This window comes from Stigmatopora argus, chromosome 23 (genome assembly GCF_051989625.1).
Source record: "Stigmatopora argus isolate UIUO_Sarg chromosome 23, RoL_Sarg_1.0, whole genome shotgun sequence".
Lineage (NCBI taxonomy): Eukaryota > Metazoa > Chordata > Actinopteri > Syngnathiformes > Syngnathidae > Stigmatopora > Stigmatopora argus.
In genome coordinates this window covers 6765336-6786940 of record NC_135409.1, presented here as the reverse complement: position 1 = coordinate 6786940, position 21605 = coordinate 6765336, and the positions used below count along the sequence as shown (strand labels likewise).

The window sequence follows — 21605 nt, the reverse complement described above, 5'->3', positions numbered from 1 at the left end:
ACCAACAGGAATTCACCTAAAAATGGCCTAAATCAACAGAAAGCGACCAACACGCAGGAAGCAGCCCAGAAATCCTCCCAAAATCATTAGGAAAGGATCTAAAGCACATGTGTCAAAGTAGCGGCCCGGGGGCCAAGTCTGGCCCGCCGCATCATTTTGTGTGGCCCGGGAAAGTAAATCATGAGTGCCGACTTTCTGTTTTAGGATCAAATTAAAATGAAGAGTATGGATGTATATTAAATTTCCTGATTTTCCCCCCTTTTAAATCAATAATTGTAATTTTTTAATCCATTTTATGTGTTTTTAGTTCAAAAATCATTTTGTAAAATCTAAAAATATAAAAAGAAGCTAAAATAAACATTGTTTTAGATCTATAAAAAACGCAATATTCAGGGCTTTTAATCCAGTTCTTTTAATCCATTTATAAAAAAAAAAATCTAAATATTATATCTAAAATGGTCCGGCCCACGTGAAATCAAGTTGATGTTAAAACGGCCCGCGAACCAACCCGAGTCTGTCACCCTTGTCCTAGAGGGTCGCATGTTTGATACCGATGATGTAAGCAAAAGAACGCTTGATATAGAAGATATGGACCGGGTTAAGTCAGGAAAAATATATTCTCCAAGGTGTTCTAAAGAGGATTAACAAACTCTCATCTGAATTGAATTTGACCACGTCTTTGTATCCTCTGATGCATGACAGACAATTACGAGCGCTCTATAGGTAAGCTAGGAAATGTCTCACTCGACAAAATTCCCTTAGATTTCAAAGCAGCATTAGTCTGCGGAAGACATAAAAATGCATTAAACTGGAGTACTACTTAAGTCATTGTAGAAAGCACTGGGCACCGATTCTTTTCTCTACAGCGCCATTGTTCTAACATGCTGCGTAAGGAGTGAGTGTCAAGCAGGAAAACCAGACCTACGCTGCCAAGTTTTCTCATCTTACTTCAGGGCAGACCCATATTTATTTGTGTGCCATTTGTTATACACACTCACATACTTGTGAAGTCATGGCAAACAGTTGTTTTGAGGGTGGAAGCAACCAGAGCCCAAAGCTGAATCCAATGGAAAATCTTTGGGATGCCACCATCTGGCATTTTCGTACCGGGAAATCTTGCATTGTTTTGATTTCAATCCTCTCTTGATACTTTCAGCACGTCCCAATTCTTGTTGAGGAAACGATTCAAAACCAGACAGTTGGACATCTCTCCATTTCCCTCTTGTGTTTTCGGAACTGTCAATCAATCATCAACCTCATTCTTAAGCGTCTGGTAGATCTCCCTCAGGGTGTCGTCACCACGCCGGACAGCTGGAAGTCTCCTTGGTTCAACGAGGTCTCGGTCAAATGACCGCTCAGGATGTCCAAGCAGGATTTAACACTACAACGTATCCACTTTTGATTAATCCACCTCCGGAGACAACCAAAGTTGTAAAGTACCCCATAACGGTGGACGTTTCTTACTATTGACAGTCATTGAAGTCCCCGCCAAGGTGGCTCATGGTGATGAAGGGATGTTGAAGAATTTGGTTAGGTCTGATCCTGTCATTAGGATCTAGCTTCAGCATCTGAACCAAAAGGTCAACAAAACTCCTCCTGTCGAGATCGTCGGCCCTGGCGTCTTCTCCGGAAAGTTCACTGTGACCCTTTGAGGCAAGAAAAGGACACTGGAACGTGTTCTCTGTTAGGAACTTTCAGTCTTTTTTTTAAGGCACGTTACCTGCAGAAGATCTTCTAGGCTGTTTAGGGTACAGGGTATGCCAGAAGAAGTGTAGAGCGCTGACTGAACGCAATGTACTCATGTTATATTTCTTCAAAGCTGATCTGGATACCAAAGTACAAAACGGTGCCTACCTTAAACATCCAAAGGGTCGGTTTCCTCTTTTCACAGTTAGCATAAAAGTGTTGGAAATACTGCTTTGTGTACATTCCAGTATTCAGTAGACGATTGGGTGGTTTTCCTATGACGTGAAGTATGTGTCTCATCTGTTGAATTAATTTCATTTATTGAACGATGCAGTGGCAACATAAAACGCTGCTTATTAGTGTTTTTTTTTTTAGACTCACCATGTCAAACTCATCACAGCTAGGGAACAATGCTTTGCCCATCAACAGTTCGGCTGCAATACAGCCCAGAGACCAAATATCAATAGCCTCATTGAAGGTTGCACCCAACAGAATCTCTGGAGATCTTTGGCAAATATCGACAATTTAACACCACCATGTGTCATAGATTATTCTCTAGCAGCCAGCGGTCTCACCGGCTCACCTGAACCAGAGCGTCTGAAGTTCCGAGCCTTTGCACCTCTCTGAAATCAAAATAGCTGTACCAAAGTCAATCACTTTTACTCTTAGCGGCTGGTGTACGTGATCCACGAGCATGATGTTATCTGGTTTGAGATCGGTATGGGCTATCCCCAGGCTCTTTAGTAGCTGAAGAGATAAAGCTACCTGAAACGACAAAGGGTCATTTTAGCAGGTCTACTATTTGAAACGTAGACCTTATCGAGCAGCAGAGGCAAACCTGCTGCAAAATGGGCCGTATCTCTTTGAGCTCCAGAGTCTCTTTCTGTGTGACCTGGTATTGGTAAAGACTCATGTCTAGCTTCTCAAATTCGTGACAGTAATGGCCCTCGTGGAGGAAAGAGCTGTACCATTTGACGATGTTGTATTTTTCCAAATTGAAGTTTTTCAGCATTTCCAGAGTCTCCACTTCTTTCTGAGCGTCGTTGTTGAATTCTTTCTCCATGATGATTTTCAGGGCAACCGATTCTTCGGTGGCCAGCTTCTTGCAGTGGACAACCTTTCCGAATGACCCGCACCCCAAAACACTCTCCACTATGTAGTCTGCGGTGGGGGAGCGTATCAAAGATCCTACATCCAAATCTAAGTCATCGCCAAAAATACTTCCGGACGAGCTTGTTTCATCACTCCACGCCGCATAGTGGAAAAATATCGACATGTCACCTGCCGAGTCGAGCTTGGAGTAAAACTTAAATTCTTTTATGCATGTTGTTTGTGAGTGTATCCATTCCATCTACAAATGGACAGCTCGGTGTTCGCCGTGAGGGTGAATGGTGTTCAATTCATTGGGCTTTCACGTCACTGGAGGTAGAGAGTGTTTGAGGGTGAGTCTGCCATACGGAATCAGCAGCGGCGGGGACGGGTGGAGGCTGTACTCACGGTTCATGATAAAGCGGGTGTCCGGGAGCTTGTCAAATCTTGTAACTGACAAAGCTAAAGGCTACTGCGTAGGAGACTCCGGCTCCTTTCCATCACAGGAACATGGCCGCCGCGCACAGCTCTAATGTGTCGTGTCGTGACATCACGCACAGCGGCCCTCCGTGTTGACGCGTTGGGTCATTGGAAGAGCGTGATCATAGCGTGATGTCATCGCAATGATGCCATTTTTCGGGGGTGGGGGGAGTATAGTGGCAGCTACGTGAACGGAGGTTATGATGGAAACTTGAGGCGAAAAGATTGTTTCCAGGTCGTGTATAGCTTGTGAATGCATGAATGAATTGAAAAGCATGAGGGATTGGTATTTTTTTTCGCATCCTCACCCACTGGTGCACTTAGATGCCGGCTGCCAACCCCCAAGGAGAAGTGTCTGGCACATCTTGAGTGCAATCATCATGCAGTCACACCTCAAACAACAGAAAGGGGGCCGGTCCGCCGAGGCGCGTCCTTGTCTCGCCTTTTTGAATGCAAAATTGAGGATTTGAAAGACGCTCTATCTCAGGGGTGTCAGACTTGGGTTGGTTCGCGGGCCACGTTAACGTCATCTCGATTACATGTGAGCCGGACCATTTTAAATATAATATTTAGTTTTTTTTTTTAATGAATGGATTAAAAGAACTGGATTAAAAGCCCTGAATATTCATTTTTTTATAGATCTAAAACAATGTTTATTTTAGCTTTTTTTAAATGTATTTTTAGATTTTACTAAATGATTTTTGAACTAAAAACACAGAAAAAATTGATTAAAAAGTTACAATTATTGATTTAAAAGGGCAAAAATCAGGAAATTTAATATACATCTATACTCTTCATTTTAATTTGATCCTAAAACAGAAAGTCGGCACTCATGATTTACTTTCCTGGGCCACACAAAATGATGGGGCGGGCCAGATTTGGCCCCCGGGCCGCCACTTTGACACCTGTGGTATAGGGCAAGGGTGTCAGACTTGGCCCCCGGGCCGCCACTTTGACACATGTCCTCTATCTGACGCCGAATCCCGCAATGAACATTGCAGTCATTACTGGTAAAAATTCATCACCCCTCCCATCACTCAGACACTTGGTGAGTAAGGCACACCATACGGACATGATGTGAAATGTGGATAGATCTGTCAAAAAAAAAATCTACAACATCCATAACGCCCCCACAACTCATCATTCACCATGAGATTTTATTGACACAGGTCCAATTCATGGTAGGTGCTTTGGGTTTTTAGTTTTGGATAGTTCCCTCTTAACGCTTCCTGCTGTTCAGTCGTCGTCATGGTAATCCTTTTGAAAACCATGTCCCGTGGCGAGTCAATTTGTGATCTTTTTCCCAACTCATCCACTGTTTCAATTCAACGCCCTAATACAGTTAAGCGCTACGCAAAGTAATCACTCCGGAAAATTCCCCTCTTGATGAAAATCGGATTTTCAAGCAGCGCGCCGCAATCCTCTGCGCGCTGACAAGTTGGAGGACAATAATGGGGCTTTCAATTAGTTCTCCTGTCTCTCTTTAATTAAAAGTACCGAGGGCAAAGCGGCGAAAAGGGAGCATCGATTAAGGGTGCTGAAATAGAACAAAAATGACCGATGTTCTTGGGCAAGGATAAAAAAAAAGTGCAGATTACCAAGATAACCCACAAGAGATGAAAAAAGGGGGCACTTGTAGGACACCATGTTGGTAAAAAAGGTGTCTACGGCCCTTTGTGGAATAGTTTGCCCATCCCTGGTTAATGGCCTGAAGGGTTTCCATGGCAATAAGGGACATTCATTAGGGCCAATCGAGTACGTACTCAGCAGCAGGTGTCCACTTTTATCCCTCATAATGAAGACCCTCCGTATTATATATTGACAAAAACTCCCTTTTTCATGATCATTTCAGCACGATAGAGAAATCGCAACGATTAACGTTGTCTTAGTTCCTGCTTTTTATAGATATAGAGATGTAGAGATGTAGAGATGTAGAGATGTAGAGATGTAGAGATGTAGAGATGTAGAGATGTAGAGATGTAGAGATGTAGAGATGTAGAGATGTAGAGATGTAGAGATGTAGAGATGTAGAGATGTAGAGATGTAGAGATGTAGAGATGTAGAGATGTAGAGATGTAGAGATGTAGAGATGTAGAGATGTAGAGATGTAGAGATGTAGAGATGTAGAGATGTAGAGATGTAGAGATGTAGAGATGTAGAGATGTAGAGATGTAGAGATGTAGAGATGTAGAGATGTAGAGATGTAGAGATGTAGGGAAGTATACTGCCTCAGTGAAAAAATAACTAACATGATTGCATCATTCAATCGGGGTTGTTGACCTTTTCAGCACATTAAGTGTAATTGGGACTTTTTTGGGTTTCTTTGAATCTGCCAACCTATCATTACAGGCCTAATGGTTTGCTGTCTGGATTGGAAAAAGAATATAGCTTTTGAAGTAACAAACCCTCATTAGTTGCTCCCAGTCCAGAAAAGGGGCATTTTAAGGAGCTTATTATTGCAGTGATGGTGGATGTAAGTGTGTTTTTTTGTGTTGAAGGTACAAAAATATACGTCAATGAATATGCTTTGAAATCAGTCAACTGTCCAATTTTTTGGGTGACCTAGAAATGAGTGTCTAGGCAAGTAGAAGTAAGTCTTTCCTTTCGGTTTTGAGTCAGTGTGGCAACATTCCAGTTCATTCAGTTCATGATGATTGCTCATGTTAATGGTCAAATAATCTGCATCATTACAGACAGATGTGGCGTTTTGAGTTTATTTATGTCGTACAGAATTGTACACAATTCGTACGGAATTGTACACAGTTCGTGCAGAATTGTACACAGTTCGTGCAGAATTGTACACAGTTTGTGCAGAATTGTACACAGTTTGTGCAGAATTGTACACAGTTTGTGCAGAATTGTACACAGTTCGTGCAGAATTGTACACTGTTCGTGCAGAATTGTACACAGTTCGTGCAGAATTGTACACAGTTCGTGCAGAATTGTACACAGTTCGTGCAGAATTGTACACAGTTCGTGCAGAATTGTACACAGTTCGTGCAGAATTGTACACAGTTCGTGCAGAATTGTACACAGTTCGTGCAGAATTGTACACAGTTCGTGCAGAATTGTACACAGTTCGTGCAGAATTGTACACAGTTCGTGCAGAATTGTACACAGTTCGTGCAGAATTGTACACAGTTCGTGCAGAATTGTACACAGTTCGTGCAGAATTGTACACAGTTCGTGCAGAATTGTACACAGTTCGTGCAGAATTGTACACAGTTCGTGCAGAATTGTACACAGTTCGTGCAGAATTGTGTTGAAAGCCTCTCGTGGGTGATATTTCAATTTTCATGTCGCAATGTTAAGATTTTAATCTTGTAATATTACAATGTTGACTTTTTATAGGTGATATTTCAATTTTAATCTAGCAACATTATAACCTGCATTTATTGTGGGCGATATTTAAATTTTCATGTTGCAATATTACGATTTGAATCTTGTAATATTACAATGTCCGTTTTTTGTGGGTGATATTTCAATTTTAATCTAGTAACGTTATAACCTGCATTTATTGTGGGTGATATTTCAATTTTCATCTCGGGATATTCCAATTTTAATCTAGTAACGGTATAATCGGGATTTATTGTGGGTGATGTTTCAATTTTCATCTCGTAAATCACAATTTTAATCTTGTAATATTACAACGCAGACTTACTGTGATTGATATTTCAATTTTCCTGTCGTAATATTACGATTTGAATCTTGTAATATGGAATGAACACAAAAACCGAAGCTCTGCTATTACTTTGAAGGTTTTAATGTACAGTTTTCCATTCTTCCATAGACAAAGGGAACATTTTTTGGCTATAAAAAGCTATGTAGAAACCAGTGAGCGCAGTTGAAGACAACAGCGCATGTGCTTACATTAGCAGCCACCAATCCTAAACAGAGGACACTCACAGCTCAGAATACATACTGTATGCCACAAGAATCACTTCAACGCTTTGAACCACACAAAACTACACACCGAACCACTTAGAATCCGCCGTCGAATATTGGGGCAACATTTGGGAGGTCAGTTTGACTTTGCTGGCGTAATCCACAGCGGCCATTTGTTCTCAGGTTGGCGCATCGCACCCCGGTGGCGGACGGCGCCGCAAGATGGATCTTCGGGATTGTCCGACACTCGTGAGCCAAAACTGACCGTCGGAGGGACTTCTAGAAACGAGTAGCTGCTACCACAAGACAGACAGAAAGGTATTCGGCAGTGCAGTTGAACTGATTGTGATACACATAGTATTTATAAACATTGCACCTGGGTCGTGAACTATCTATCGTAAGGCCTGTTTGGATCCATTTTGGTCAATGTGAGAGTCCGCCCCTGTGTGAAGTGAACGCAAATTAGCTGAGGAGAGAAAAGCCATGCAAAGTTAGGACCTCTCGGAGAGCTACTTTAAGCATCTCCCATTGCATATTATCCATAATCAATAAGGGGCTGACTTGGACATGGAGTGAGAATTCCCTAAAGGGTGAAAAAGTGCTGAGAGAGGAAAAAAAGTACAATGCCTTCTGGCCTTAAGACTTTGATTAGAAGTAGAAATGTCAACTAGCCATTTTTTTTCGCAGTTGTCTTGATTGTAAAATGAACTTAACCCAGGTGTCCTTAAACGGGTTAAAAAAAAAGATACCCCCTATTAAATTGACAGTACAGTGGTACCTCGACCTACGATCAGCTCTACCTACGACATGCTCTTGGTACGATGAAAAATTCGATCGAATAAATCGCCCGCGATACGGTCAAAATTTCGAGATGCGACCAAGCCAGGTGGCCATGACATGAGAGGCTGTTTATCATTGTAGGGCACTGTCTTTTTTGCTGCATCTCTTTCGTGTATAACAGATATCTACGAGCACTGAACGATTTATTCAGACGAGTTACGACCAGGAAACGCACAACGCGCATGTGCGGGCAAAAAGAGGGCTTTCTGGGTAATGAAGTATACTCGTGCACACAACACCAATAGCCAATGGCACCCTTCCTCAGAATAAAACTTCATTACCCACAATCAATACGTGGGTAGGCTGTTATTCCTTCCTTAGCCTGTTAGCTCCTGCGATCGCTCATTCAAGACTACTTCTCGTTGGCAAGTGGTCGTGCGTTATCCTATTGTGAGGACATTTGTGTGCATCATTTTCAGAATATTTTGAAGGGAATACAACAGCAAACAGCCCATCGATAGCGAACGTGAGGGTGGAGGCGTGGCAAACAACTAACCCGCCCAGAACGAAGGTAAAAAAATTAAAACAAAATTAGAATTCAGTTTCGTGTAAAGTTACAATAAACGTATGTCTGAGTGCGTCTGTAAATATTAATCCAAGTTCATTTAAATGTGTTTGTTTCGTTCTGAGTGCGTTGTCGTGGAAAGTCCCCGACCTCTCCCGTCGGCAAAATCCGCCCAATTTTAGTTATATTAAACACATTTTATTACTATTAAACCACTAGTTATGTGTTATTTTGTCAATAGATGGCGAATTAGAAGAAATAAAAAAAAAATCCAATCCAATATCCTGTTTTTGGTGTTTTTTCAATGTTCAAATTAATTTGTTTTTAGTTCATTTCAATGGGAAACGTTCGCTCGAGTTACGAAAAGCTCAACATACGATCTCAGTCCCGGAACGGATTAAGATCGTATGTCGAGGTACCACTGTATAAGACACGCATTGATTTCAAAGTTGCCACTTTGACATGCCTATAATCCGTATTTCTAAAATTGTTTATTCTTCTTGTCATCAGTATAGTCCTCAACTCAAATAATATTTTCTTTTTGGAACAAAACTGAAGCCTATGGCTCATTTGCTTGCATTTCCATGTGGACCTGATTGCTTTGTTGTTTACAACCCATTCAACATTAGAGCACCAAGTTGAGTGAATTTTTCTGTTTGTTTGTGTGTGTTTTTTTTAAGTATAGAGGCCCAAGTGCAAGGCATTCTATGATACAAGAGTTTCGTGGGCAGCCTGTAAAATCCATGGTGAGTACTTGTTTCTATTCCATCACAGTCCATTTGATGAGCCCGTTGAAAACCTTTTATATCCACTTGTTATGCTTCTCTGAGACCAGCCCAGTAATGTAAATCCAACACAGTAATGCATTAAATATGTACAGTGTAGACACTTCATTAAGTTCACTTGCACAATTTACCATCTTGACATCCTAAACAATAACTGTCTCAAAATTGCCACCATTTTTTGACACTTTGTGTTGGATTTCTTCAAAACGTGCAAGGTAAGACCACGACATTGTCCCTCACAAATAAGAGGAAATGTGCGTAACAGCGTGTACACTTTGAGTAGATTTTGTATGTAAACAGAGTCTTGTAGTACTCTCAGGCAGTGTCAACTGACCAGAATATTTAATATTTCAACCATTGTGTGTTTTGCAATGGCAGACCACATGGTTTGTTACCGGTGTTGAAAGAATGACTCTAAAAATCAAATGAATGGGTACTCGGATGATTCGCGGAAAGACGTTTCGCCGACGGACAGGTCGCCCAATGGACGTTTTGCCGAACGTTCATTCGGCCGAACGGCCGGATGAACGTTCGGCAAAACGTCCATTGGGCGACCTGTCCGTCGGCGAAACGTCCGTCGGCGAAACGTCTTTCGGCGAATCATCCGGTCACGAATGAATGAATAGCACCACACGGCATTAACCAAGCTACAGTGAGGTGATTTAGCTTTGAAATTCATTCATTCATTTTTCAACCCCGCTTATCCCGGTCAGGGATCGGTCACACGCTCGACTGGTCGCCAGTCGGACGTACGGCAGGCTTTGAAAAAAGCAAAACAAAATGCAAATGTGTAAGAAATGCAAGCAGCAATATAGTATAGGAAATTGTGTTTGAATATATTATAGTGTCTGTAGAAGCATGCGCCTTAAAGACGTGAGGCCTGCTGGGAAATGATCTTTGCACTGTAACTCATCATATTCCTTCATTGAAATGTTTTCAAAAGTCTGTAGTTTCATCCATAACTCTTTTTATGCCAGTAAAGCAGCTCATAACAGTAACGAAATCCACCTTTTCTAATTAGGTGTCATACAGCCAAACACCAAAAAATTGTAATCCCGCATTCACAAACACACACACTGTAGTATTCGTCGGTTGTTTTATGTTTATCTCTTGCCGACTTGAAGCATGTAGGCTAAAAGTAGGGGGAAAAAATCCAACAAGCTCTTAACTAAAAAGATTCTTATTTCGGGCACTTTCCAAAGCGATTTTTTTCAATGCAAAAACACCATCTAAAAATCTTCTCATTTTCATCTCTATTTGCAACATAAAGTCATTCCAATCATAGTTTTATCAAAGAAACGCCAAAAATATGGAATTTTTCACACCAATGTCGCCAAAAGTTGATGTCCATGGACCCCAAAAAACTGGTTTATGTGATGGAAAAATACGTAACGTGCCGATTTAATTCTGGTCAGTTAAAGTTTTTTTTCTCCTAAAATGACTTCAATCTCTAAAAGCAGTTTTGTAGTCACACAGATTTGATGTCGCCAAAAGTCGATGCCTGTCAAACTAAAGTGAATTTAATCTCGTACTACGACCATTTGAATCTTGTAATATTACAATATGGACTTTTTGTGGGTGATATTTCAATTTTAATCTAGTAAGGTTACAATATGGATTTTTTTTGTGGGTGATATTTCAATTTTAATCTAGTAACATTATAATATGGATTTATTGTGAGTGATTTTTCAGTTCTCATCTCATAATATTACAATTTGAATGTTGTAATATTACAATGTCGACTTATTTTGGGCTAAATTTCAATTTCAAACTCTTAATATTATCATTTTTCTCTCCGAATATTCGAATGTATGACTTGCCGTGATGTCATTTCCCACGGCACACCTGACCATCGCTCACGGTGGCACAGTGGTTGGGAAACACTGGTTTACGCGATCTATATAGGTGGAGTGGCAAATGTAAATGGCAAAAGCCAAAAAAGACTAAAAAAGCCCTAATTTAGTCCGTGTGCGGTCGATTGGTCGCCGGTCTTTTGGTCGCCGTCTTTTGGTCGCCGGTCTTTTGGTCGCCGGTCTTTTGGTCGCCGGTCTTTTGGTTGCCGTCTTTTGGTCGCCGTCTTTTGGTCGCCGTCTTTTGGTCGCCGGTCTTTTGGTCGCCGGTCTTTTGGTCGCCCCGACCACGACAACGGGCGACCAAAAGACCGGGAACCAAAAGACCGACGACCAAAAGACCGGCGACAAAACAAGGTAAAACAACACGGTCTACGCATCAATAAAAGCCAACAATGGCCATGAGCAGTTTCACTGAGCCGACGTGTGAATGTAGAAGAGTTTGTATGTACATGCGTTGTCCCTTTAAGAAGGTACGTCAGTCAGGGTCTTAACAAGTTCTCCAACAAAAAACAATAAAAGTCCGGGAAATTTGGAGCTTTTCTTTAGCTTAATAATTACTAGGGCATTAAGTATGACTACATAGTCATTCATAGCTTGTATTTAGGGAATTTGAGCAACGATTTAAATGGTAATTATCATAACCTTCTGGGCGACCAAAAGACCGGCGACCAAAAGACCGGCGACCAAGAGATCGGCGACCAAAAGACCGGCGACCAATCGACCGTGTACCGTTTAGTCTTAGCAATGAGAGCCGGCCGGCGTGTAATTGCTGAGCTCCCGGCGAATGGTGCTGAACGGCGACAACTCCAGCTCGGTGGTGCACTCGTGTTCGTTATCGTCACTAGCCGTGGCGGAGGAGGGCGTGCGCCCGCAACGGCAGCAGCAACAGCAGCAGTCCAAAAAGGCCCTGCCCAGCGGGCGACACAGGAGCAGCAGCAACACGGGCGTCACGGCCGCCCGGCAGAAGAGCAGCAGCTGGGAGAGGAGGCGCAGCACCGACACGGCGCTCTCGGGAACGCTGGCCGCCATGTAGACCGACACGATGTTGCAGATGTTCTCAGGCACCACGCAGGCGCCGTAGACGATGGCCAGCGCCACCACCGTGCAGTTCATCTGGCTCTCCAGGCGGATCTGCTTCTTGTTGCCGCGCACGCTGCTGGCCTGCTCGGCGTGGCGGATCTTGCGCGCCGTCACCAGCGAGCAGCCGATGGTGAAGAGGGTGGGGAGGCAAAAGTAGCAGCCGAAGCACCACCACAGTCGGGCGCCCTCGTACGTCAAGCCCAGCACGTAGAGCGTGTCGGGGAGCGAGGCGGAGATCCGGATCACGCAGCGTTCCTCGGGAACCCCGTCCGGTATTTCGGCCTCTTCCGTCACCAGCTGACGGATCAGCAGCTCGGGCAGCGCCAGCAGGAGCGCCCCGATCCAGATGACGGCCAGCTTGGCCGTGGTGGACGTGCAGTTTTCGATCATCTCGTAGTACATCTGCACGTTGGTGGCCGCCCGGAAGCGATCGATGCACAGAGCGCACAGGGTGAAGGTGGTCACGCCCAGGGAGGCCACCTGCAAGGAGCAGAGACGCACAGCATAAGCATTAGCGTCGCTCGCATTAACAACCAAATCCGCCGCGGGATTGCCTTTCCGGGCGCTAATCGGACGATACCCGCCGATGTAAACAAAGCGACCATTCAATCCTGGCAACGGCATGACAATGAGCAGACGCCTTTATCTCCATTTAGCAGAATTTTCCAGTGAAAGTAGATTTGCAAGCAGCAAACAATAAAGAGACAAGGTGAGGATGTCTGACACTCAACACAAGGCTGACAGCGGCTATTAAAGCTCAGGAGGAGGATTGGGCCTCTTGCAAAGGATCTGTTGGATTAACAGCACGTTTGCCAAAGAATATATTCCACTGCAGCTGCCTGACTGTGATCGCTGGGCGTGCTTGCGCATTTGTGTCTGGTCTTGTTCACACACAAATTGGGCCAAATCTGCCAAAAGAGCCCTTGATCCCAGCATCCTCCTCACTCCATCTCTTCCTCACACTCTTGTTCTACACGAAACATCCACTCCTCTCACGTCATCCCGACTGTCGTATTTAATGACGGCAGCCAACATCCCAGCCCTATCAACCAGCGAGCCTTGCATGCACAGATTTTGAATGCGGGGGGAAACCGGAGTACCTAAAGAAAACCCACGCAAGCAAGCCTTGGCTTCAATTCAATTCTAAAAGGCAGCTATTTGTTTTTTTTACATTGTTAACTATTTCTACCAATGACTGCCTCAAAAACGGATGCAAAGACGTGCAGAAACAGGAATTCCAGAGCAGGATTTGGGAAAATTATCATCAAGATATGCACCGGATCAACTCGAGTACCGACAGCCGTGGAAATGCACGGAATGTGTTATTCTTGCCACCTTCCACACGTAGCGGCATGCAGAATCATGGTGAATTTTTCGTGGCTAGATGAGCGTCTTTTAAATGCTGTCACAGGAGTGGCTTTGATCAGCACATCTGGGAGCGTCAGGGCACCACAAACAAGCTTTCTTCTCTGGGGTGGCTTTCAAATAGTCAAGCCTGGCAGTGTAACAAAGCCCAGATAGGATTTCACGCAGATGAGGCAGAGAAAACGGCGTTGGAAAAGTGGAAGTGGGAAGAAAAACGGGCAAAAATATAGATTGTCAGAGTTAGTGATTCATTTTGGTGATGGTCTACGTCAAGGGTGTCAGACTCGGGTTAGTTCGCGGGCCGCTTTAACGTCAACTTGATTTCACGTGGGCCGGACCATTTTAGATATAATATTTAGATATTTTTTTAATAAATTGATTAAAAGAACTGCATTAAAAGCCCTGAATACTCATTTTTTATAGATCTAAAACAATGTTTATTTTAGCTTTTTTTAAATGTATTTTTAGATTTTACAAAAGGATTTTTGAACTAAAAACACAGAAAAAATGGATTAAAAAATGACAATTAATGATTTAAAAGGGGGAAATCAGGAAATGTAATATACATCTATACTCTTCATTTTAATTTGATCCTAAAACAGAAAGTCGGCACTCATCATTTACTTTCCCGGGCCATACAAAATGATGCGATGGGCCAGATTTGGCCCCCGGGCCGCCAGTTTGACACATGTGGTCTACGTAGTTCGTCTTCTGTTCTGATGAGAAATGGTGCGGTTGTATATCTATATTTAAACAGTCCGCTGATCCATGTATAATTTACATTTTCAAATGGCTTTTATTAGCTATGTATGACTCCGTCTGGTAGCTTCCACAAAAGGGCAAAGGACACATTTCAAAATTTCTCACAATTGACTTCTCTCCTCGCTCAATGAATAAGGACGTTTTCTTTAGAATGTGCCTGCAGCACATCTTGCGGTCATTCACATAAGCAGCAGTTAAGGCAGACAAACAGTGTCCCTTCTGTGCGTTTATTTAATAAAAGGTCATTAACCCGATGATTCAAGGTCCACTCCGATGTGCCACAATGGCTTCATATCGATAATTGGGTCCTAACGAGCAGTAGTGGCGCCTCCTCGACCACGTGACCACTGGACTTATTAGGTGACGAATGGGGATGGTGTGCAAACGCAATAAATACAAATTAAAATCTTGTGTAAGTGTCGTTGTAGCAACGTCACCAGAGCATAATTCCAGAACGAAAAAGAAATAAAACACGATATAGTGTATTGCATGCATACTTATTATAGTATACTTCACATGTGTCAAAGTGGCGGCCCGGGGGCCAAACCTGGCCCGCCGCATCATTTTGTGTGGCCCGGGAAAGTAAATCATGAGTGCCGACTTTCTGTTTTAGGATCAAATATAGTATAGATGTATATTACATTTCCTAATTTTCCCCCGTTTACGGTCAAGCGCTGTGGCATCAAACGCCAAATTTCTTAGCCTCGCCAGCCAATCAGAGACGCCTGTTGAATGAAGACGGGCTCCTTTAATCCAATATTAATCCGCCATGAGCAAGTCATGAATAAAAGACAGTCTTGAACGTGACTAGTAACTTGGATTTTTCCAAAGTGGCATCATATTTTGAATGATCATAATTCGTTTCACTATATAGACCACATGTGTCAAAGTGGCGGCCCGGGGGCCAAATCATTTTTTGTGGCCCGGGAAAGTAAATCATGAGTGCCAACTTTCTGTTTTAGGATCAAATTCAAATGAAGAGTATATATGTATATTACATTTCCTAATTTTCCCCCCTTTTAAATCAATAATTGAAAATTTTTAATCCATTTTTCCTGTGTTTTTAGTTCAAAAATCATTTTGTAAAATCTAAAAATATATTTAAAAAAATGCTAAAATAAACATTGTTTTAGATCTATAAAAAACTGAATATTCGGGGCTTTTAATCCAGTTCTTTTAATCCATTTATAAAGATAAAAATATCTAAACATTATATCTAAAATGGTCCAGCCCACGTGAAATCAAGTTGACGTTAAAGCGGCCCGCGAACCAACCCGTGTCTGACACCCTTGCTATACATGATAAAAAGTGTTTAGTCACGTATCAATGTGCATTTCTTTGCCGCTATAGATTTGTTGATATGCATAATAATGTTTAACATACACTGCAATGAGGGTTCTCGCAATGCGCAACAATGTGGAATACAATCATTAGCTTAAGTAAGTTAAGCCTCTCATGAGATGAAATATCAAAAGCCCCATTTAGTAATGCCTCTCTCTGCATTTTATAGCATCTGCCTGGCACTTTCTTCTGGACAATAAATTCCTCCATTAAATTAAATCAAGGTCTTGGGCACATTTTCCTCAGATACATAAATATATATTTAAAAAAAAAACAACAAAAACGTGAAAAAGTGACTTTTCAAGGTCATTAGAACAGATTTGCCCCTCCGAATAATTCCTTACTTTAGCGTTCAAATTCAAATCTCGTATTTGTAAGACTTATTGAAATGCTGTCTAATTAGCAATCACTAACGAGAGGATGCGACGTGGAGAGGGTGTCACATCAGACGTAGCAAGCCACAGAAAATAAGCCGTATGTGCCTAAAATGCTTCAGCACTGTGCGCACTGTGCATGAGCGACACTGTGTTGTGTTCCCCCGAGGCTTTTGTCTAATCACAGATAGCCGATGCGGGGAGAACAGCTGTGGGCAACCATCAGTGGAGGGAAGGCCATTCCACCCATCTGTTGGATAAGCACGCCCCACTTACTTTTGCATGTGTATGTGCAGACAAGATTGTTCGAACACATGCAAGAAAATGACTGCTTGAATGTTACTAGATGAGCGAATGGGAAGGTGTCAATCCGACAAATGCGGCTCGTTGTCATGTCAACCCGCAGATTGACTGCAGTTCTAGGATGCCCTCTTTAAAAAAAAGCTCACTGTCTTTCCTCTGGTTTGCTGGTTTTCGCCAGACTCCCTGCCTTGATTGGTGCCTGTGACCGGACGTTTGGTCGCCCGGACGTTTGGTCGCCCGGACGTTTGGTCGCCGGACGTTTGGTCGCCCGGACGTTTGGTCGCCCGGACGTTTGGTCGCCCGGACGTTTGGTCGCCGGACGTTTGGTCGCCGGACGTTTGGTCGCGGGACGTTTGGTCGCGGGATGTTTGGTCGCCGGACGTTTGGTTGCCCGGACGTTTGTTCTCTCAATTAAAAAAAAAATCATTACTTCTATCTTGCTAAATACATCAAAACACTTGAAATGATGCATTTCCAATGCAACAGATGTTACGGTATTTTGCTGTTTAATATACCCCCCCATTTAATATACCCGGGTATATTAAACGGCAGGGGTATATTAAATGGCGCACAAACGGGAAGGTACGCACTCTTTATGCCGTGACGGGGTGCATCAACGTTTTGCAGACTAAAACTACTTACTGCTCAGGTTAAAACTACTTACTCACTTGGAACTTTAATGAACTTAAGTATCTCTAATTATGCCCCCCGTAAATCATGAGTGCTGACTTTCTGTTTTAGGATCAAATTAAAATGAAAAGTTTAGATGTATGTTAAATTTCCACATTTTGCCCCTTTTAAATCAATAATAGTCATTTTTTTATCTTTTTTTCTGTTTTTAGTTCAAAAATCATTTTGTAAAATCTAAAAATATATATAAAAAAGCTAAAATAAACATTGTTTTAGATCTATAAAAAACGGAATATTCAGGGATTTTAATCCAGTTCTTTTAATCCATTTATATTAAAAAAAAAATCTAAATATTATATCTAAAATGGTCCGGCCCACGTGAAATCAAGTTGATGTTAAAGCGGCCCGCGAACCAACCCGAGTCTGACACCCTTGCCCTAGGCCATATGTTTGACACCAATGTTTAGGTTCACATTTACAGGGTGACGGTTAATTCATCTCCACTTGAAATGCGTCACTTCAAAATGATCGTCATTGTCTATGAATTCCGAAGGCCTCTTTTGGCTGAGTATGTGTACCTAATGAACAATCCCCTTTTCATGATGTATCTGATATATGACACGCTGCTTGTGTAGTAAACGTCTCAATGGCTTACTGCCAAAAGAATCACCTCGGAATTCACGCGCCTTGAGGGACTTGTTAGATTTGTGTTCTGTGATGATGAGAGACAATTAGCATTAAGCCAGATGGAAAGAAATGTGTTAGTGGGTGGGGGGATACGCCCCCATTCATCTAGACAGAATAGTTGTCACTGTAGTTTAAAAAATAATGCATGATAAAGTGGGTTTACAGCAATAAGACAAGCGACATTTACTTCGTTTTAATCTTATAAACTACTGTGCCATCACACTTTGAAATTGTAAATGTTCGTTGACGTTTTCTACCAGTATTGTACGCTTAGCTGGACTATCTGCGTTGGGTATCTTTTTTGGGTTTTTTTTGCTCGGAATTATAGTCAATCTCATTTTGTCATCTACCTGCCAGAAAAAAAATCCTGTTTTGGTTGTGATTTTGCGCCGCTTTTCTTCAAAACAACAGCCGCTTCAAGAATCCTACTCGTTTTCTTCGCCCGATCAGGAGCCATTAAGGACGTCAATCAGGATGAGCGATCACACACTCAGCCGAGCTGTATTTTTCCAGTACACTATGTAAAAAGATTTCAGTCGAGCCTTTTTACTAGGCTAGAATATGTGAGAGTAAATAACCTAAATAGTGTCCCCAGCGTCCCTTCATGAGAATGTGCTGCTGTGTGCGCGACTGTTCGCCATCAACTTGACAGCGCAGCTTATCTGAAATAATGCAGACTGGCCGCGTCCCAAATTTCTGTCCAGCTCGTAGCACCCCTCCATTCAAGGTCGAATAAAACCAGGTTGGCTAAAGGCCACGTTATCTACGGCGTAAGGTTTTGCGCCAATATAGGCCAGATGCTGGCATTCACTCACATTGAATTTGGGTTAAGGGACAACGACAGTTTTGGGGTATGCGTGTGTTCCACTGAGAGATAATTAGCCCGTGGCTAGATTGCAAACAAACTTTTTTTTTGTCTGGCAAGCATGCTAATTACATACCTGTCAACCTCTGCCGATAACTGCCCTTATAAATGATTATGATTCCCCTTACAAACCCCCAAAAAACCTTACAAACACTGTACGACTCGTACGGTGTTTGTAAGGTTTTTTTGGGGTTTGTAAGGGGAATCATAATCATTTATAAGGGCAGTTATCGGCAGAGGTTGACAGGTAAGGTATTATGTACAAGTAGGCAAACATCTCTGAGGAGACGTCAGGTCGTACTTCAATGTTCTTCTTGCCTAGTCACCAGATAAAATGACACAGAAAGAGACACAAAGATGAACGTTACCTCCATATACGGCACCACCCTGCAGGTGAACTCCCCCAGTAGCCAGGACTTGGTCAACTCATGGAAGACCACCATGGGCAGGCAGAACAAGATGAGCGCAAAATCCCACACCGCCAAATTAGCCAGCAGTGAGTTGGAGATGCTCTTCATGTAGTAATTCTGGCACACGATGCAGAGGATGGCGATGTTGCCCGCCACTCCCACGAGGAAGATGACCCCCGACACGCAAGTGATGGCGTAAGCGCCGTACGTCTCGCCGGTCAGCGGGTAGAAGGGATTCTTGATCTCGTCGCCAAAGTCCTGCGAGCCGGGAGGCGTGATGGGCGTGGCGTCCCACGGGTTCTCCTCCCGGAATGTGAAAAGTTCGGGCCTCCTGGTGAGAAGGTCAAAGGGCGCGTCAGTGGACGTGAGGGCCAACGGCTTGGGGATGGGTTCCCATGGCGACGAGGGAGGCTGAGCCAGGACCCCCGAGCTTTTGTTCAGCCGGGTTCTCCCTTTCTTCCATGCTTTTTCCTCTTTTGTGGCCTTCCCGTTTCCATCGCCCTCCCCCAGAAAAGGGGTCTTTGGCGCGTTGTGGTGCCCGCCCGCACTCCTCGGCCCCTCATTCGACTTGATTCTCTTACCACGGTGGCGGGTCGGGTCCCCGTGCGAGACGGCGTCCTCCGCGGACGTCGCCGTCCTATTCAAGACTCGCTTGTTGCGCGCCAAGCGCCTGGCTCCGGTCACGACCCAGCGTTTCCAAGGGGGCGTGGAGTCGACGCCCCCTCGGCCGAAGGGGGACTCACCTGCGGATCCGTCTCTCGCTCCGTTCTGCCGAATCGGCGACGAGACGGAAGTCCTGGAGGGGTGTGGGCTTATGTCCTCTTTTACGTGCCCTTGACCATTGTTTCTGGCGGGCGAACACACGTGTGCGTTTAGAAGGCAAAACACAAACAACAGCCCAGGTGAGAGCGTCTGCATGGTGAGAGTCGGGAACCCGCAAAGTGCACCTTCACGTACTCTTCTGCTCCTCCATTTAGTCAACACCCATGTTGGAGACAGCGCGGAAAGCTCGCCGTCTCAGACAAGACAGAACAGGGGAACGGGCGCAAACTTGTGGCCGTGCCGTATCCGCGTTCATCGTCGACCGAAGAGGATGAGAGGGAAGATGTGGCGTATCCGTGGAGGAGAGAAAAAAAAACCAAGGTTTGAAAAATCCAGTGCAAATCGGGTCCTGCGATTTAGTCCTGCTGTGGGATGGAGCAGCGGCAATGCGGCGTGGAGCCGCCTGAAGCTCACTGATGCACAAGAGTGGAGAGCAAGACAGAATGTGAGAGAGAGAGAGCAAAAGGGAGGGAGGGATTGAGGAAAAGAGAGGAGGTTCTCTTCTCATCACGCCTTCCCCTCTTCTCCCTATATTGCAGTGTGCACTGCAAAGAAAATGGACTCCCCTGGCGGCTAACCCCGATCTGTCACTCTTCATCTATCACTAGAGCATCCACAAGCCCCAGGGCAGACCTCGGCTGCAGACCCCCTCTCTTTTGCCGCTGCCTCTGGCGGACATGGCTGCCACGCCCGCATTGATAAATGCAGAAAAAAAGTCCATTTCTTTCTGTCACGTAGAGGAGGAGCAGTGATAACTAGAGAGTGAGGGATTTTTTTTGGAACACAACATGAGATAGGCTTGAGCAGTTGATCATGCATCGGTTCTTATTTGCCTTACCCAAATACCGTATTGTCTCGCATATTAGCCGCGGATAAGCTGTAGTCTTGAAATCGTTGAATTGTACAATTTCTCTAGTATAAGCCACCGCCTGATTCACAATTTTCACCTCCATATTCATGGTTTTAACAGGGGTACAAATGTGTTACAGTGGTACCTCGAGATATGAGCTTAATCCGTTCCGGAACTGAGCTCGTATGACGAGATTCTCGTAACTCGAGCGGACATTTTCCATTGAAATGAATGGAAAACAAATTAATTCGTTCCAGCCCTCTGAAAAAACACCAAAAACAGGATATTGGATTGGAAAAAATGTTTTATTTCTTCTAATTCGCCATCTATTAACAAAGTAACACATAACTAGTGGTTGACAATAGTACAATTCACTTAAACTGGTCGTGCACGGATGGTCATCTTTTAGCCCCATTAAGTTACCTTTTTATGGCCCAAAAATAAACGCTTCTGGCCCACATGAGATCTTGTTGGCATGAACGTGGCCCGCCAACCAATCAGAACGTGACCCCCCCTCCTAGCCAGTGACCTTCTACTTCAAATAAACCATCACAGCCAGTCCAACCTGGAGGCGGGGGGCCATGTTCCCAGCCAACTTTTGCTTCATTTGCACTCCCTTCAGCCAATATCTCCATTGACCTTCATCCAGTGAGGAACAGCACTGGATTTAAAGAAGTTAGCAGCTTTACAAAAAGAAAAGCCCTGGATTGGAGCTTATAGAGCCTAAAAATTCCCATTGGTGCAACCTCGCATATTGTGTTCATTTATTCTGCGCAGGTTAAATCCTTGAAACGATTCTGACCTTGAAATACCTTTAAAAGGAGGCGCCACAAGGCAAACTAGCAGTGGCGGTCCGTGCATTCCCTAGTGAGGCCTTCAGCAAAAACTATTTTATGGCTATAAAACCTACTGCAGCCAAGCCATCAGAACGTGACCCTACGACACAATTGAAATATTATTTAGGAATATAGCCATACTTTACTCACCAAAAAT

At 43.6% G+C, this 21605-nt stretch overlaps 2 protein-coding genes and 1 long non-coding RNA gene across 11 annotated transcripts in view; 1 reads left to right on the top strand and 2 right to left on the bottom strand.

The window, feature by feature from the left end:
* Positions 1-21605, top strand: part of LOC144069193 (uncharacterized) — a 128594-nt gene that overhangs the window by 19934 nt on the left and 87055 nt on the right. For 5 of the 7 annotated variants that reach the window (XR_013298408.1, XR_013298409.1, XR_013298406.1 and 2 more), the window contains exons 5-6: positions 7324-7458; positions 9171-9231. This is a non-coding gene — a long non-coding RNA (uncharacterized LOC144069193). Of the gene's footprint in view, positions 1-7323; positions 7459-9165; positions 9232-21605 lie in introns of all 7 variants that reach the window. The other 2 variants (XR_013298411.1, XR_013298407.1) reach the window with 1 other exon arrangement.
* On the bottom strand, positions 954-3214 carry LOC144069094 (homeodomain-interacting protein kinase 1-like). 3 transcript variants are annotated; one of them, XM_077594187.1, is made up of 8 exons: positions 3184-3214; positions 2525-3105; positions 2270-2451; positions 2068-2191; positions 1855-1986; positions 1721-1783; positions 1465-1646; positions 954-1381 (listed from the first exon to the last, which is right to left on the bottom strand). In XM_077594187.1, exons 2-8 carry the CDS (start codon positions 3035-3037, stop codon positions 1285-1287), a joined length of 1293 nt encoding a protein of 430 aa, XP_077450313.1. In that variant the 5' UTR covers positions 3038-3105; positions 3184-3214; the 3' UTR covers positions 954-1284. The 3 variants fall into 3 exon arrangements, with proteins under 3 accessions (XP_077450313.1, XP_077450314.1, XP_077450315.1); XM_077594188.1 differs by having other exon boundaries at positions 954-1168; positions 1256-1381; positions 2525-3204; XM_077594189.1 differs by lacking the exon at positions 3184-3214 and having other exon boundaries at positions 2525-2578; positions 2655-2774.
* Positions 11793-20220, bottom strand: gpr37b (G protein-coupled receptor 37b). The gene is made up of 2 exons (XM_077594493.1): positions 18899-20220; positions 11793-12683 (listed from the first exon to the last, which is right to left on the bottom strand). The coding sequence occupies exons 1-2, from the start codon at positions 19856-19858 to the stop codon at positions 11862-11864; spliced, it is 1782 nt and encodes a 593-aa protein (XP_077450619.1). The 5' UTR covers positions 19859-20220; the 3' UTR covers positions 11793-11861.